General features: G+C 42.4%; 2 protein-coding genes across 2 annotated transcripts in view; both read right to left on the bottom strand.

Annotated features, from left to right (window-relative positions):
* Positions 1-812: 812 nt before the first annotated feature.
* On the bottom strand, positions 813-4,047 carry LOC135541033 (acidic mammalian chitinase-like). The gene is made up of 11 exons (XM_064967172.1): positions 4,023-4,047; positions 3,823-3,852; positions 3,337-3,541; positions 3,179-3,235; positions 2,685-2,850; positions 2,370-2,494; positions 2,074-2,197; positions 1,748-1,930; positions 1,440-1,556; positions 1,201-1,327; positions 813-1,045 (listed from the first exon to the last, which is right to left on the bottom strand). Exons 1-11 carry the CDS (start codon positions 4,045-4,047, stop codon positions 837-839), a joined length of 1,368 nt encoding a protein of 455 aa, XP_064823244.1. The 3' UTR covers positions 813-836.
* A 7,561-nt stretch (positions 4,048-11,608) lies between these two features.
* LOC135541648 (contactin-2-like) overlaps positions 11,609-15,031 on the bottom strand; it is a 77,324-nt gene continuing 73,901 nt past the window's right edge. The window contains exons 21-22 of the mRNA XM_064967967.1: positions 14,602-14,770; positions 11,609-11,779 (exon numbers count right to left, since the gene is read on the bottom strand). Of these exons, the coding sequence (XP_064824039.1) occupies positions 11,670-11,779; positions 14,602-14,770 (279 nt within the window). The 3' untranslated portion in view covers positions 11,609-11,669. The remainder of the gene's footprint in view (positions 11,780-14,601; positions 14,771-15,031) is intronic.

Genomic DNA, 15,031 nt, shown 5'->3' with positions numbered 1-15,031 from the left:
GATGTTTACCAGAAAACATGATAAACCACCATGGGAGTGGTTTATCATGTTTTCTGGTAAACATCCAGGTTTGTAGGAAGGAAAATATAAAATGTTGCTTTATTTTTCAGTCCCCGATATTAACTTAGAAATTACATTGGCTGTTATGTATAATATTGTGTGAGATGACACAAGGTAACCCCCTAACTTTGGGAAGTTCTTTGAGACCAAGAGAAAATTGCTAAACTATAGTAATGTAATTGATTATGATGCAGTCTTATATGTTTGTGGTTATATTTGCAGGGAGGAGAGAGACCATTGACGAAATGCTTGATATATGCATTGTAGCTCTTTCCTGCAGTCAAACGAATCCAGGCTGTATCACAACCGGCCGTGATTGGGAGTCCCATAGTGCGGCGCACAACTGGCCCAGCGTCCTCCGGGTTTGGCTGGTGGAGGCGGTCATTGTAAATAAGAATTTGTTCATATGCGACTTGCCTAGTTAAATAAAGGTTACATTTAAACAAATTTTAACACATTTAAAATGACCAGATTGCCTACTAGTGGCCTCATGGGTGGAACGTTGTTACTATTTTTCATAATTTCATAATCTATATACAGGATTGGAAAACAACTCAGAAAATCCTGTGATTCTATGTCAAAAAAATTATACATTCACATTATATGTTTTTTTTTTATTGAGGAAGATTGTAGCCAGGCAAACAAGAAAGGACAAAATTAAAAAAATGTATTTTCATGACTAAGTTGCTAAGGTAGGTTATTGCCGTAACAGCATGTTGTCATTGAAGGTTGTTATGGCATTCTAACTAATTGGTCCTACAGTACATAGCAGTAATTCAGGGCCAGTTGCAGCACTTGCAGGCATCAACATAGACCAGGCCGGGCTGGCATTTGTGCAGGTAGGTGTTGCCACGGAAACACTGGAAGTAGGTGGTGTTGTCGAAGATGTTGACGTACAGGCCATCTGGGCGTCCGGAGCAGAAGCTGAGGATGGGGTCTGGGGTGGTGGTGGGTGCCCGAGTGGTGGTGGGCTTGGGGGTGAAGCCTGGGAGAAGGAGGGAGAAAGGGAAGGAGGTATGGAGAAAGGGAGGAGAGTTTGAGATTATATATAGACCTAGATACTGTATAGCTTTACTTTACTTGACTTAGAGGTTTGTAAAGTCAACTGAATTCAATTGAACTGAATGGACGTTCATTTACCCAGAGAGTTGCGGAGGTGGTTGACGAGAGGGAAGGGGCCATCAGCACAGAAAGCACCACTGAAGTCATCCATGTCTAGTGTCCACACAGAGGCTCCTCCCAGGTTCTTGGTCTTCAGCCACTGGACCTGACGAAGCAAAGAAGACACAGACAGATGTGCTAACATGGACATGGCTTTAGAGATAAATCAGTTGATTGCATGATTGATTGATATTGACACAGCTGTTCCTGGCATGTACCTTGGCATCGTAGCTCTCCTTGCTGTCGTAGCCCACCCAGGAACTGCCTTTGACGGCGTAGGGGACCTTCTGCTCATCAATCCATTCGATAGCGGCACCGGAGGTGAAAGAGCAGACCTGGGAGGAGCGAAACATTCTGTTAGATAACGACAAACAAACAGATAAACAAACAAACTACACAAAATGGCGTATAGTGTTTTGAGATTCGTGGCTTGTGTGCTTTGAGTAAGAAAAAATAAATAAATATATATATATATATATAGATCAGATGTATGATCATGAACATAGTTATTAAAGTTTTAGCACACCTCGTAGTAGGACCAGTATCCTGCGTCCCGGGTGTAGGGGCCAGCGTCAGCCGGGCCGTTTGTGGGGGCTCCCAGGCCAGTGTTGGAGGTGGTGAGACGGTAGGTACGGCCGTAGGTGGGGAAACCCATCAGCAGCTTCTCAGCGGGAGCACCGTTGTCCAGCCAGTAGGTGATGGCAGAGTCCTAACACATAGGGACAGGTGGTTAAGACAAGGGAGCTACAATGGAGGATATCTATACCAATATTTCCTATATTTACATAATTTCTTCACAAGTTTCCTGGTGAAAAACTTGGTGTAGATGTTAAAAAAGAAAGAGTGTCTTACAACATTGAAGTGGTAGTGTGTCCCCGAGTCATGGCTGCTGCGGAACAGTGGGCTATTGTGTCCTGTGGCTCTCTCCCAGTGTCCGTGGAAGTCATAGGTCATCACGTTGATGAAGTCCAGAGAGCTGCAGAGACATGAATAGACAGGGGAATGAAGTATATAAAGTGTGTTTGTTTGAAAAGGAGAGAGAGGGAGAGAGATAAAAAAGAGAAAGAGAGAAAACAGAGACTTCAATTTATATCAGAGACTTATATCAGCTGAGTGGGTTTCTCCCAGACCCATGCTGTCTACAGTACCTGGCAATCTGGGCCACCTCGTAGCTGGAGTTGATAGTGGGCTGAAGAGCAGCCACGTTGGCAGACAGGAGCAACTGGGTCAGTCTGGTGTCTTTAGCGTCATTCTCAAAGGCCTTTTGCAGCTCCTGTTAAGCCATACATAGACATTAGGTACAGAAAATAATCAAAACTTTATGGCCCTTCAGGCTGAGCTGGATAGACAGCTCTACAACGATAACAAGCCACAGAAAATGACAGAAACACATTTAAAGATAAAGGTGCAAATCCTCACTCATGTTATAACTGTCAGTAAAAAAAGTTTATGTGCAAGCTTACTCTGACGAGCTTGGTGAATCTCTCCCTGTCTTCATCGGGGCTGCCGTTTTGAGTGGGGAACTCCCAGGCCAGGTTGAGACCGTCAAAGCCATGGGAACGCAGGTAGCTGATGGCAGACTTGATGAAGGCCTGGCGGCCCTCAGGCTTGGACACCATACCGATGAATCTAGAGGGGTGGAGGGAGACAATGTAAACCGTTTCTCTGGTCCTGAGTCTTTATTATGTGCAGAAGTAGGGAAATGGAAAACACTATGATAGAACACTATGATAAAACACAATGATTAAACCTGATAAAAAAAGGAGTGGAATGGGAAACAATAAAAATCTGCACCATTGAAATTGACTTTTTTAGATGCTGGGTACAAAAACACAAATCTGTTTAATGTGGAGTAGTGGAAAGATGTGAAAGTTAAATGTTATCTTATCACAAACCATGCTTTTGGAGAGCTGTGAAATTGCAATAAAATACTGTGAAGAACCAATAAGAGACTTACGGGCTAAGTCCATTGACTGTGCCTCCGACAGACAGCAGAGTCTTCATCATTGGGTTCCTGCAGATCAGAGAGGTAAGATGAGGAGTCAAACCTAGTGTTCACCATGGAATTATTAACTAAGGCCCAACTCTCACTGATGTCAACCCAGAGTCACTCACACATTCTTCAGGTGGTTGAGGCTCATGTAGAGGGTCTCGTCATTCCACTCGATAGGGGCGACCTGGTTGAAGCTGTTGATGGTGGCCAGGGCGTAGATCACGTGGGTGCAGAGGAATGGGTCAATGTTCTCGGGGGTGAACTTCCCAGTGGTTGGGCGATACTGGGACCAGTTGGTCATGTGACACACCAGTTTGGTGGAGACAGCTGAAGGTAGAAGAAGAAATCTATCCAGAGGCTGAATTTCACATTGACCCTTTGGGGTGCTCTAAAATAATGGGTTGGATTATTTTGCTTTATGGGATTCCTAATTTTAAATGCTTATGTAGGATGCATGAATTTGATTAGGATTACCAAGCCTCAGAGGTGTAATTGGGGCTCAGATAAGGAGATTTAAACCACAGAATTAGATTGAACACAATCTTAATCTCTATAGTTTAAACATGTCAATTGAGAAATGTAAAAAAGTTGATGAGGGAAATGCTTACCAATCTGCAACATCAGCAGAAGGCCCAGACCTGAAGAAAGATTACTGAGTTAACAGAGTAGACACTAGGGACTCGTTTGCCAGTGGGTCATGTTGAAGAATAAGATGAGGATGATGATAAGGATGAGGATGATGATAATGACAAGGAGGATGGGGATGATGATAGTGATGGTAATGACTGAAGACGGCATAGGCATGTACCTGCAAGCACAGTAAGTCTGGCCATTGTGTTGTAAAAATAAAGTATGTTTTCCTTAGAAACAATGTACCTGAAAGAAAGGATAGATTATAAAAATAAATTAATACATACAAACAAATAAACAAACAAATGACTTAATAAATACATTACTAAATATAAATATATAACAAAATCGTATAATTATACAATTATAACATTTCATACATGAAATACTTTTTAAAAGCAGAGTGCAATTCTGTTGTTATGTTGTTCATTCAGGTCAACCAAGTTTGTAAATATTAGATATTACAAAGTATTGGATAGTGTTTGTATTTCACAATCTCTAACATTTAGTAACCCATGTAACTAATTGTTCTTGATTAGCTGCATATTAAACAAAATCACATTCATGTATACCCAGACCTAGGTCAAATGTATAAACACTTTCAAATACTTGAAGTGCACTTCACATACTATATAACTTAACTGGTATAATGGAACCAATTAAAAAGTCCCCAAAAATGTAGTTTTTGAAAACATTTTGAAATGTTTTAAATGTAACCTTTATTTATGCCCTGGCCAAAAAAACAAAAGGGTCAACTCCACCCACCCTGCAGTGTATTCAATCATGTATTTGAACCAAGTCTGATGTAAGCATACACACACTTATATCCACTGTTAACAACCCTACATCTTTTCAAATGCTATTCACACGTTAATTAATAAACACACTGTTATCACCATGTCATGCATGATAAGTAAGTTGCAACATAGCGGTGATATTACATATGAAATTACAAGCTATGTCACATACATTAATATAACATTAAATATTACATACAAAACATGAATATGGATGTGATCATATTACCTTTCTCCACCAGTGACAGAGGGCGAGTTTCTAGCTGTGCTTTGTTCTTGCTTATTTATACTTTTCACTTTCCTTAATAATAATTGGTATCAAAGTGCAAGTGATAAGTTTCCCGGCTATTCTGGGTAGTGGGAGATTGACTGATTAGGGAGACCGGAGTTGGCTTTCACACTTTTTACTCCTGTGTATTTCTCAGCACTAGTATATCTTACTAGACTCTTTTAAGCCTTCATAGAAATACCAAGGCCTTGGGTTGACATACAGTAGGGACCCTTTCTATCCTCATATCGTATTCCAACATTGAGCTAAAAGCCATCAAACACACGCTCCATTCTTGGGTTGGTTGTCACAATGTTTGCTAGTTGCTTATTCCTTTTGTAACAGGAACTACAGCATACAGAGTCTTAGAAATAGCCATGCCTTTCTTTGATCGAAAAATATTCCCAACAAAATTCAGCATTTTATGCTGTGAGAGCAACATATGACATTTTGAGTAAATTTGTTTGTGTATGCATGTCTTTGCATAACATGTGTACGTGTGTGCATTTCACAGTGTATGGATGGTGTATAACATGTGTATATTCTGTACATATGACTAATAAAAACGTGAAACATGTCATGCTGACATGAATTGACCAGATGGATGAGATCTTTCAAATAATTGACATATTTTAATATTACACAGCAATCTCTAGATTGGTAATAAAAAGGACTGTGACAACCAACCCTTGAGACAATCAACCCAGGTCCCCCCTCCCTAATAGATGAAATGACCCACACTAGGTAAAATGGCCAGTATTTAGGGGCTATTCATCCTGATATGTCACAACTGACATAATAAATCAATCTTTGATCATGCTACATCATCCATGCAAATTCAACAGTGATAAGGAAATAAAGAACACAGTGGAACAGGAACGTTTTAAATACAACCCCAAGGTGTTTATTCAGTCACATTTACAAGTGCCATCCCCCCTTCAGATTTCCATTCAATCACAGATTTTGGCCAAACGGTATCATAACATATCAACATTTCAGCCCGACCAGCTGACAGGCAAGCACATCCTAGCAGAGATGTTGCCCTTTTTAACCACTGATACAGGGACAGTGTTTTCACCCCCCTAATGCTTCAGGTTAGTATTAGGGGGAGAGTAACTGATCCTCGATCTGTGGTTACGGGCAACATCTACTTCGAGCACCATCATAGCTTCCACCATGAAGTGAGAGATGAACCGACCAATCAGACTTCCTGAACTTGACACAACATTCCAACAGTTTTTGGACATGATGTTACCTTAGTATTACAGAGATATCTGATGGTAGTTTTTTAAATATGAAAAGCGTTGCGTTAACAAAAACATTTACACACACACACACACACACACACACACACACACACACACACACACACACACACACACACACACACACACACACACACACACAACACACACACACACACACACACACACACACACACACACACACACACACACACACAAATGAATAAGCTAGCTTTACGTACATAACCAAAAGGGCAACAACAGTCCATGGCTGAGGCAACCTTCCCGATTGGGGTAGAATAAGCAAGGGCAGATCACGTGTACTTGTGCGTCTTCTCAGACCTATACCAGTGCTGGGTGAGGAAGGAACAACACCACCCACCAAACAGTAGGCTCTGAGTTGTGAGCTAAGTGTGTGCTAACAACTGTACTCTAGCAGCACAGTACAGTACAGTATAAGATAGTGAGTGAGATGAGTGTGATAAGTGAGATCCAGTGTTCAAATACATTGAGTGTACAAAACATTAGGAATATCTGCACTTTCCAGACTGACCGGGTGAATCCATGTGAAAGCTATGATACCTTATTGATGTCACTTGTTAAATCAACTCCAATCTGTGTAGATGAAGGGTGGGAGACAGGTTAAAGAATGATGTTTAAGCCTTGAGACAATGGATTGTGTATGTGTGCCATTCAGAGGGTGAATGGGAAAGACCAAAGATTTAAGTACCTTTGAACGCGGTATGGTAGTATGTGCCAGGCGCACAGGTTTAAGTGTGTCAAGAACCGCAACACTGCTGGGTTTTTCACACTCAACAGTTTCCCGTGTGTATCAAGAATGGTCAACCACCTAAAGGGTATCCAGCCAACTTGACACAACTGTGGGAAGCATTGGAATCAACATGGGCCAGCATCCCTGAGGAACGCTGGGAATCAACATGGGCCAGCATCCCTGTGGAACGCTGGGAATCAACATGGGCCAGCATCCCTGTGGAACGCTGGGAATCAACATGGGCCAGCATCCCTGTGGAACGCTGGGAATCAACATGGGCCAGCATCCCTGTGGAACCCTTCAACACCTTGTAGAGTCCATGCCCCGTCGACTTGAGGCTATTCTGAGGGCAAAAAAAGGGTACAACTCAATATTAGGAAGGTGTTCCTAATGTTTTGTATGCTCAGTCTTTACCATAGTAACTCCTATCCTGTGCTTACGGGAACACAGGCTGCTTTCCCAGTTGGTGACTGTATCAGTTTATCTTCAACATTATTGAACAGTTAGATGTGATACAGTGTACAGAGCTGAGTGGTCCAGTGGCGTTCAGCATATCAGGCCTTAGTAACTGTTTGACCCTGCAGAAGCTGCTGAATGAGATATATGTTTGACTATAGTTTGACCGGCATGTTGAAAGAGAGTCAAATTGATGCCCTTGTTCTGCAGTTTTAACGACAGTATTACCATGCATTCATTGTCTTCAACTTCAAAGTGAGAGTTTGTGTTTATAGTAACTCATTACTATATTACTATAAGGCGTATGGACAGTCACGTTGTTTCTTTTTTAGCTGCGCTCTTTATTTTAAGGTACAGTGATCAACATACCAAAACAGTTTATAAAACGCAACACTCCCGATCCAATAGAAAATGACCTGAACACTGTCAGGCACAGGATTGGGTGGCTTCACACACTGGAATCAAAACACTACGGGTCTGAAACATCAAACCTGACAGGTGTTGAATACATCAATTTATTATGAAAACAAAATGACTGTCAAAACTGGGAACTCTGGGTATAGTGGCATTGTTTCTGTACTAACAGATTGTCATCAAAATGTCCAGAGTGTGTTTGTATCTCGCTCATTCTGATGTTGACAATCAGTCGATGTCTGTTTAAAACAAACAATAACTTCTATACAGCTTTGGCCCTAAAATGTGAGATGTAGCTAGCAAACAGCACTGGACAAAACAAGTGATCCATCATCCAACCACTTGCTCAACAAACCGTTTTCAATTCCCATTTACAAGTAACAAAAAAAGACCCCTTGCAAACCATAAAAGGTATTGTTTGATTCCTACACTCCTGAGATGTTTTGAAATCATAGAATTACAATTAGTGATGACTAACAAACCCTGGAATGCCACAGAGCATCTTGGTTCCTAGAACTGTTCTACTGCATAGAACAACATGTAGAAGCACAAACGTACACAAACGTACTTCAGACCAACAGAAATTGAATAAAACAAGAGACAACATACAGTAGTTGCAATCTTGTTTCAAGTTAAGATGTATCTAACAGTAGTTATATTGAGAACAGACACAATGTGTTGAAAGAGCAGTTTACCATTGAACTTCTTGGCTACGCCCAAAATCAATAGTTCAAGGTATTGTACTGAACATACATTCCACAGACTTTCTAGGTGCAGGAGTTATCAGATGGGAAAATATAGGAGAAGACCCACTGTTCAAAAGCTGCCACGGTTTTAATGTACAGTGGCATAACACTTGACAAAGACAGTGGTTGTGTAAAGCTCGTCATCGGTGGAAGGAAGGGTGGACCAAAGTGCAGCGTGGAAAGTGTTCATGATGTTTATTTTCAAGAAACACTCAAACCAAAATAATAAATTCAAAAACGAAAGCGAAAGCGAACACTTCCGTCAGGCACAGACACTAAACAGAAAATAACACCCCACAAAACCCAAACGGAAAATCACAACTTATATATTATCCTCAATCAGAGACAACGATAGACAGCTACCTCTGATTGGGAACCACACGCGGCAAAAACAACAAAGAAATGGAAAACATAGATTTTCCCACCGAGTCACACCCTGACCTAACCAAACATAGAGAATAAATAAGGATCTCTAAGGTCAGGGCGTGACAGTAACCCCCACAAAGGTGTGGACTCCGGCCGCAAACCTGAACCTATAGGGGAGGGCATCTACTCTCGGTGGAGGCTCCGGTCAGGGATCGTCGCCGGGACCTCCGGACCGTAGATCGTCGCTGCAAGCTCTTGACTGGGGACCGTCGCTGGAGGCTCCAGACTGGGGACCTTTACTGGAGGCTCGGGACCGTTGCTGGAGGCTCCGGACTGGGGACCGTCACTGGAGGCTTCGTGCCCTGGATTTTCACAGCAGGCTCCGGGCCATGGATCATCACTGGAGGCTTCGTGCCATGGATCATCACTGGACGCTTCGTGCCATGGATCATCACTGGAGGCTTCGTGCCATGGATCATCACTGGAGGCTTCATACAAATGTGCGGAGCTGGCACAGAGCGCACCGAACTGTGAATGCTCACTGGAGACACCGTGCGCATCACCGCATAACACGGTGCCTGACCAGTCACACTCTCCCCACGGTAAGCACAGGGAGTTGGCTCAGGTCTAAACCCTACCTCTGCCAATCTCCCGTTTGTGGCTGCCTCTCGTGTTTCCGTCGTTGAGCTAACTCTTCGTATAGTCGCCGTTCCGCTCTCGCTGCCTCCATCTGCTCCCTTGGACGGCTCGTGTCCAGGGTCCTTCTCCCTCCAGGATTTCATCCCAGGTCCAGTCCTCCTGGCCATGCTGCTTGGTCCTTCTTTGGTGGGGTGTTCTGTAACGCTCGTCGTCGGTGGAAGGAAGAGTGGACCAAAGCGCAGTGTGGAAAGTGTTCATGATGTTTATTTTTGAAGAAAAAAATAAAAATTCAAAAGCGAAAGCGAACCATTCTGTCAGGCACAGACACTAAATAGAAAATAACACCCCACAAAACCCAAACGGAAAATCACAACTTATACAGTATATGATCCCCAATCAGAGACAACGATAGACAGCTGCCTCTGATTGGGAACCACACAACAAAGAAATAGAAAACATAGATTTTCCCACCTGAGTCACACCCTGACCTAACCGAACATAGAGAATAAATAAGGATCTCTAAGATCAGGGCGTGACATGTTGACATGCTGCTTTTGTAACTCTGGAAACATCAGGAACATCTAAACAGCTTGCAGGAATTCTCTTTGCTTTACACCCAAATCAATATCACAGGGGCTTCATGATTAACTTGCATATGCAGTATGTTCCTTAGATGTCGTATCCTTGTCGTGAACCCTTCTCAGACAGACAGTATTTATGGCAGGTGCGTTGCATGATTAACAGTTAATGAACAACAGGACATGTTACATAAAAGTTCATGGATAAAGGGTGACAGAATAATGGTGGCATTAATAATAATACTAACGATAACTCTGTACTTTGGTGATCACACTTTCATCGTATTTTTGCTGTTGAAAGAACTGATGAAGCTCTTTATCAAGTTGAGTTCTCTCATCTAAACATAAACAATAAAAAAGGTAAACATTCATTTGGACCATTAAAGTTATTCATCCGGATGCTGCCATCGCAAACAAAAAATAAAGCAAACAAACAAATACACAGGCAGACAATCCAAAGAGAAAAGGGCCATTTTAAACAGAGACTGTATCATAAGAAAGACCAGTAGGCTAAGTTAGCGTTCTATTTACAGTGAGTTCTACTTGAAGTAGAATTTCTCAAAAATCATGACATTTATGACATCACTGTTTTATCCCCCTTCATCTTATTCTAGATACAAACGTTTGAGTTGGTCAGTGTCTGAGGGAACCAGAGATGTTGTCTACTGTTCTGTATGTGTGTACCATAGATCATTATAGAGGACTCATCATTTTACCTGTCCCATTATGGCGTCTGTGAGCGCACGGGCAGCGCCATTGAGACCATCTCCATTTTGAAGTAGCACATTTTCTTCTACTACAACTTCTATGAGTTGGTAAAAAAAAATGACAGGGTGCATACTGCCACCTGGTAGTGTGTTGCTTAAACAGGTATAAAGTGAAGGTTGGCGATTTACTGCCACCTGCAGTTACGGAATGTTTGATCACAAGTATAATTCATTGCCTGATCCCTCCTGAGGACCTGGATGGAATTATGTGATCCTTCCTTAACCCATAGGATGTCTCACCCATTTGACAACTTCAGAATGGTGAAAGTCCTCAATTGCGCAGCCCTTGCTAAAACGTGCTTTTGGGCACTAGAGTCCTCATTCATTCTCAATGGTATGTACACATGATGCTCTACATACACAGGCTGATTTGGGTGACATACGCCAGTGAGCCTTGGGTTTATAGCAGAGTAGGGAAAGCCAGGAGACATGGAGAGAGTGACCTATTGCTGTGAAGCACAAAGGCCTCTCTTATCCCCATAAGGCATGGTTCTAACGACACCAATGTAACTGACAATCAGGTAGTCTGACCCACTTGAAACCCCACAGACCCACACATAAAAAAATTACCCTCTTTGATTTTCTTATAAAAAGAATAAAATAACCATCAGTCATTTTGACAACTCCCACAATTACCCTTGCTTCAAAATATTACCCCACACATCCCTCCCCACCTATTCAATTTCATCCCTTAACCCCACCCCAACAAAACTCCAGATAGGTGAATTTGACCAATCGGCTTAGACCATGAAACATAATGTCCAGGGATAGTTGTAGATCACAGGTCCAGTAAGCCAATGAGAGTGATGGAGAGTGTGGCGGTGAGCAGGAGAGGAGCATGATTGGACCATGGGGATCCCGCCTGGTTCTGCACCATCATTCCAGTTCCTGTTTGAGAAAGAGAGCGAGATAGAAAGAGAGAGAGAGAGAGAGAGAGAGAGAGAGAGAGAAAATTGGGGACATGCTCTGGTACAGTATTATCATAACAGTTGCCTTCTTGTCTCCTTTGCTCATTGGAGGAGTCACAGTTCTAATACTGAGCTCAGTAAGCAAAAGCTAATTGGCAGACAATGACAAACAACCCCAGTCTCTCTGACTGGCTCACACAGCCTTCCCGGCTCTAGAGACTGGGACTGGAACACAGCTAGTCTGAAGCATACTCCAAATAGCTGTGTGTGTGTGTGTGTGTGTGTGTGTGTGTGTGTGTGTGTGTGTGTGTGCGTGTGCGTGTGCGTGTGCGTGTGTGTGTGTGTGTGTGTGTGTGTGCGTGTGCGTGTGTGCGCGCGAGCGCATATGTGTTCAGTATGTGTACATTCCTGCATGTGTGTGATAGACAGGCACTAATACAGAATCCAGTGAGGTAAATCCCCATTAACCCTCTCTACCTCTCATTAAACCCTGTCACTCACTGATGAACCTCAACTTCCCACAGCAGCCTAACAACCTCACAGGCAGCAACGGGACTCCAGAAAGCTACCCAGATCCAATATTCCAATTCCCACTTGAGAAATTATAGGCTATCAGAAACAGGAAGGCCAAAAAGGTCAACAAGGACAACAACCACCCGAGCCACTGCCTGTTCACCCCACTATCATACAGAAGACGAGGTCAGTACAGGTGCATCAAAGCAGGGACCGAGAGACAGAAAAACAACTTCTATCTCAAGGCCATCAGACTGTTAAACAGCCATCACAAACATTAGGTGGCTGCTGCCAACATACTGACTCAATCTCTAGCCACTTTAATAATAAAAAATTGGATGTAATAAATGTATCACTAGTCACTTTAAACAATGCCACTTTATATAATGTTTACATACCCTACATTACTGATCTCATATGTATATACTGTACTCATCTACTGCATCTTGCCTATGCCGTTCGGCCATCGCTCATCCATATTTTTATATGTACATATTCATTCCTTTACACTTGTGTGTATAAGGTAGTTGTGAAATTGTTAGGAATTGTTAGATTACTTGTTAGATATTACTGCACGGTCAGAACTAGAAGCACAAGCATTTCGCTACACTCGCATTAACAACTGCTAACCATGTGTATGTGTAACCGATGTGAAATGGCTAGCAAGTTAGCAGCGGTGCACTCTAATAGCATTTCAATTGGTGACGTCACTTGCTCTGAGACCTTGAAGTAGTGGTTCCCCTTGCTCTGCAAGGGCCGTGGCTTTTGTGGCGTGATGGGTAACGATGCTTCGTGAGTGACTGTGGTTGATGTGTGCAGAGGGTCCATGGTTCGAGCCCAGGTTGGGGCGAGGAGAGGGACGGAAGCTATACTGTTACATATGTGACCAATAAAACTTGACTTGACATGGATTTCACAGAACAGTTTGACCTCATCCTCCCAGCTAATTATGACTGGGCTGCCGTGTATAGCCGCGTGGTTCCAATTACCACTTAAGCTCTTGTAACCTTCTTTGTGTGAAAGCTAGCTTATCCTGTTAGCCATGGGCTAGACTAGCTGTTGGGGCAGACTCATGCAGAACAGGAGATGGGATTTGGTTATTTTATATTTTATATAGAGTAGTCCTAGGTGGGGTTGTGACTTAAACTTGGCACAAAACCTTGCCTGAAGAAGCTCTGGGGCTATGTGGTTTGTATATATAAATTTATTCATATTTAACATGATTTTTTTTATATATCTGTGTCCATATTGTCCATGGGTTTCTAGTGGAGAGACCATATGTGATTATGTGCGTCTAGGTGAGAGGTGTAGGAGTCAGGAGCAGGAGAGCAGGGATGCCTGAGAAGCGCGTTTAATCAGACAGTCCACCAACACAAAAATGGCACAGTCGAAAATACAAACTATGCTCTCGATACTGAAAACTCGTGCAAATGCAAGGAAGAACAAACACAGTTCCGACACTCAAATGCACGTGCGTAACCATGAAAACAACAAACTTTAAATACAATCGAGCACAATACACAAAAGTCTAATCCCGCACAAACTAAGGCAGGCAACAGGTTACCCTTATACACACAGAAATAAACGCAAATGAAACCAGGTGTGAAAAAGAATCACAGACAAAATAATCGGAAAAGGAAAAAGTGATCGGTGGCGTTTGTAAACCGCCGAGCGCCGCACGAACAGGGAGAGGAGTTACCGTCGGTAGAAGTCGTGACACCATATGTGTTCAAGATAATATAGACTAATTCATGAAAAAAGTATCTAATCAACAATGGTAACTCTGCAAATCTTCCAACAATTGTCTTTTATCACAACTGCCACCAGTTTGGCCCTAAAACATATACAACAAAGACATATTGACATCGTAAAATCAATTAAAAAATGGGTAAAAAAAAAGACAAAGGCTATTTCATGCTGAAACCCTCAGTAGAAAAACCAATGGTATTATTTCATTATTTAACATAGTATACATGTGATAAGGCCACACGGAGGGACAGAGATAATTAGACACCTGTGATAATGTGAACTACCCAAAAAGGCCCTAGATGCAATCTGATAGAATTCCACAAAATCCTTGAAAGTTACAAAAATGATGTTAGTGTGCACTTGTTCACTTCCCTTCACTGATATGAAAGGAAATGACTGGTATAAGAAATATGGTATAAACAATCTATAGCCCATCCGTTCACCAATCCAATGCTTATAGATTTAGGGGAAGTAGTGAACGAGTGTACACTTTGAGAAAAAATATATCATTGGGACACACACAATCAGTCCAAGTCTCACCTGAGTCTCGGGAGACGATGGTCTCTTGTGCGGCTCCGTCGCCCCCCTCCCCCCAAGAGCGTATCTCCAGGACCACGTAGCCATTGTCTTTGGGTAGTGGCAGGGTCACAGACGTCTTCCCCTTGTCCAGAACCTTCAGAGCAGACTGGCCCTCGTGCTTGTACAGGACCTGAGAGAAGACAGAGGGAGGGAACCTATTCACACAATTTCTACAGAGGAAATACATTTGTTGGGTTATTGAATGTGTGTCCTTTCCCCCTTGATGAACTATTATTTGTTTTATTAAGATAATGTTTTCATTACTTTTGTGTTTTCTCTCTGCACAGCATCACACTATAAAACCAGAATAGGATGGTTCATGTTATCTACTGATGATATGTCATATCTTGAATGTTTTTCTATTGCCAGGCTGAGCCTTATCAAATGCTCT

Source organism: Oncorhynchus masou, chromosome 6, assembly GCF_036934945.1.
Source record: "Oncorhynchus masou masou isolate Uvic2021 chromosome 6, UVic_Omas_1.1, whole genome shotgun sequence".
Lineage (NCBI taxonomy): Eukaryota > Metazoa > Chordata > Actinopteri > Salmoniformes > Salmonidae > Oncorhynchus > Oncorhynchus masou.
This window is presented reverse-complemented; position numbering and strand designations above follow the sequence as displayed.

What these genes read in the sequence shown, in the direction of transcription:
- LOC135541033 (XM_064967172.1), bottom strand. Translation starts at nt 4,047, where the DNA reads ATGGCCAGACTTACTGTGCTTGCAG. An exon ending in CACACTACCACTTCAATGTT is followed by an intron (nt 1,931 to 2,073) that starts GTAAGACACTCT and finishes CCTATGTGTTAG; the next exon opens with GACTCTGCCATCACCTACTG. An exon ending in AGGAGAGCTACGATGCCAAG is followed by an intron (nt 1,328 to 1,439) that starts GTACATGCCAGG and finishes TTGCTTCGTCAG; the next exon opens with GTCCAGTGGCTGAAGACCAA.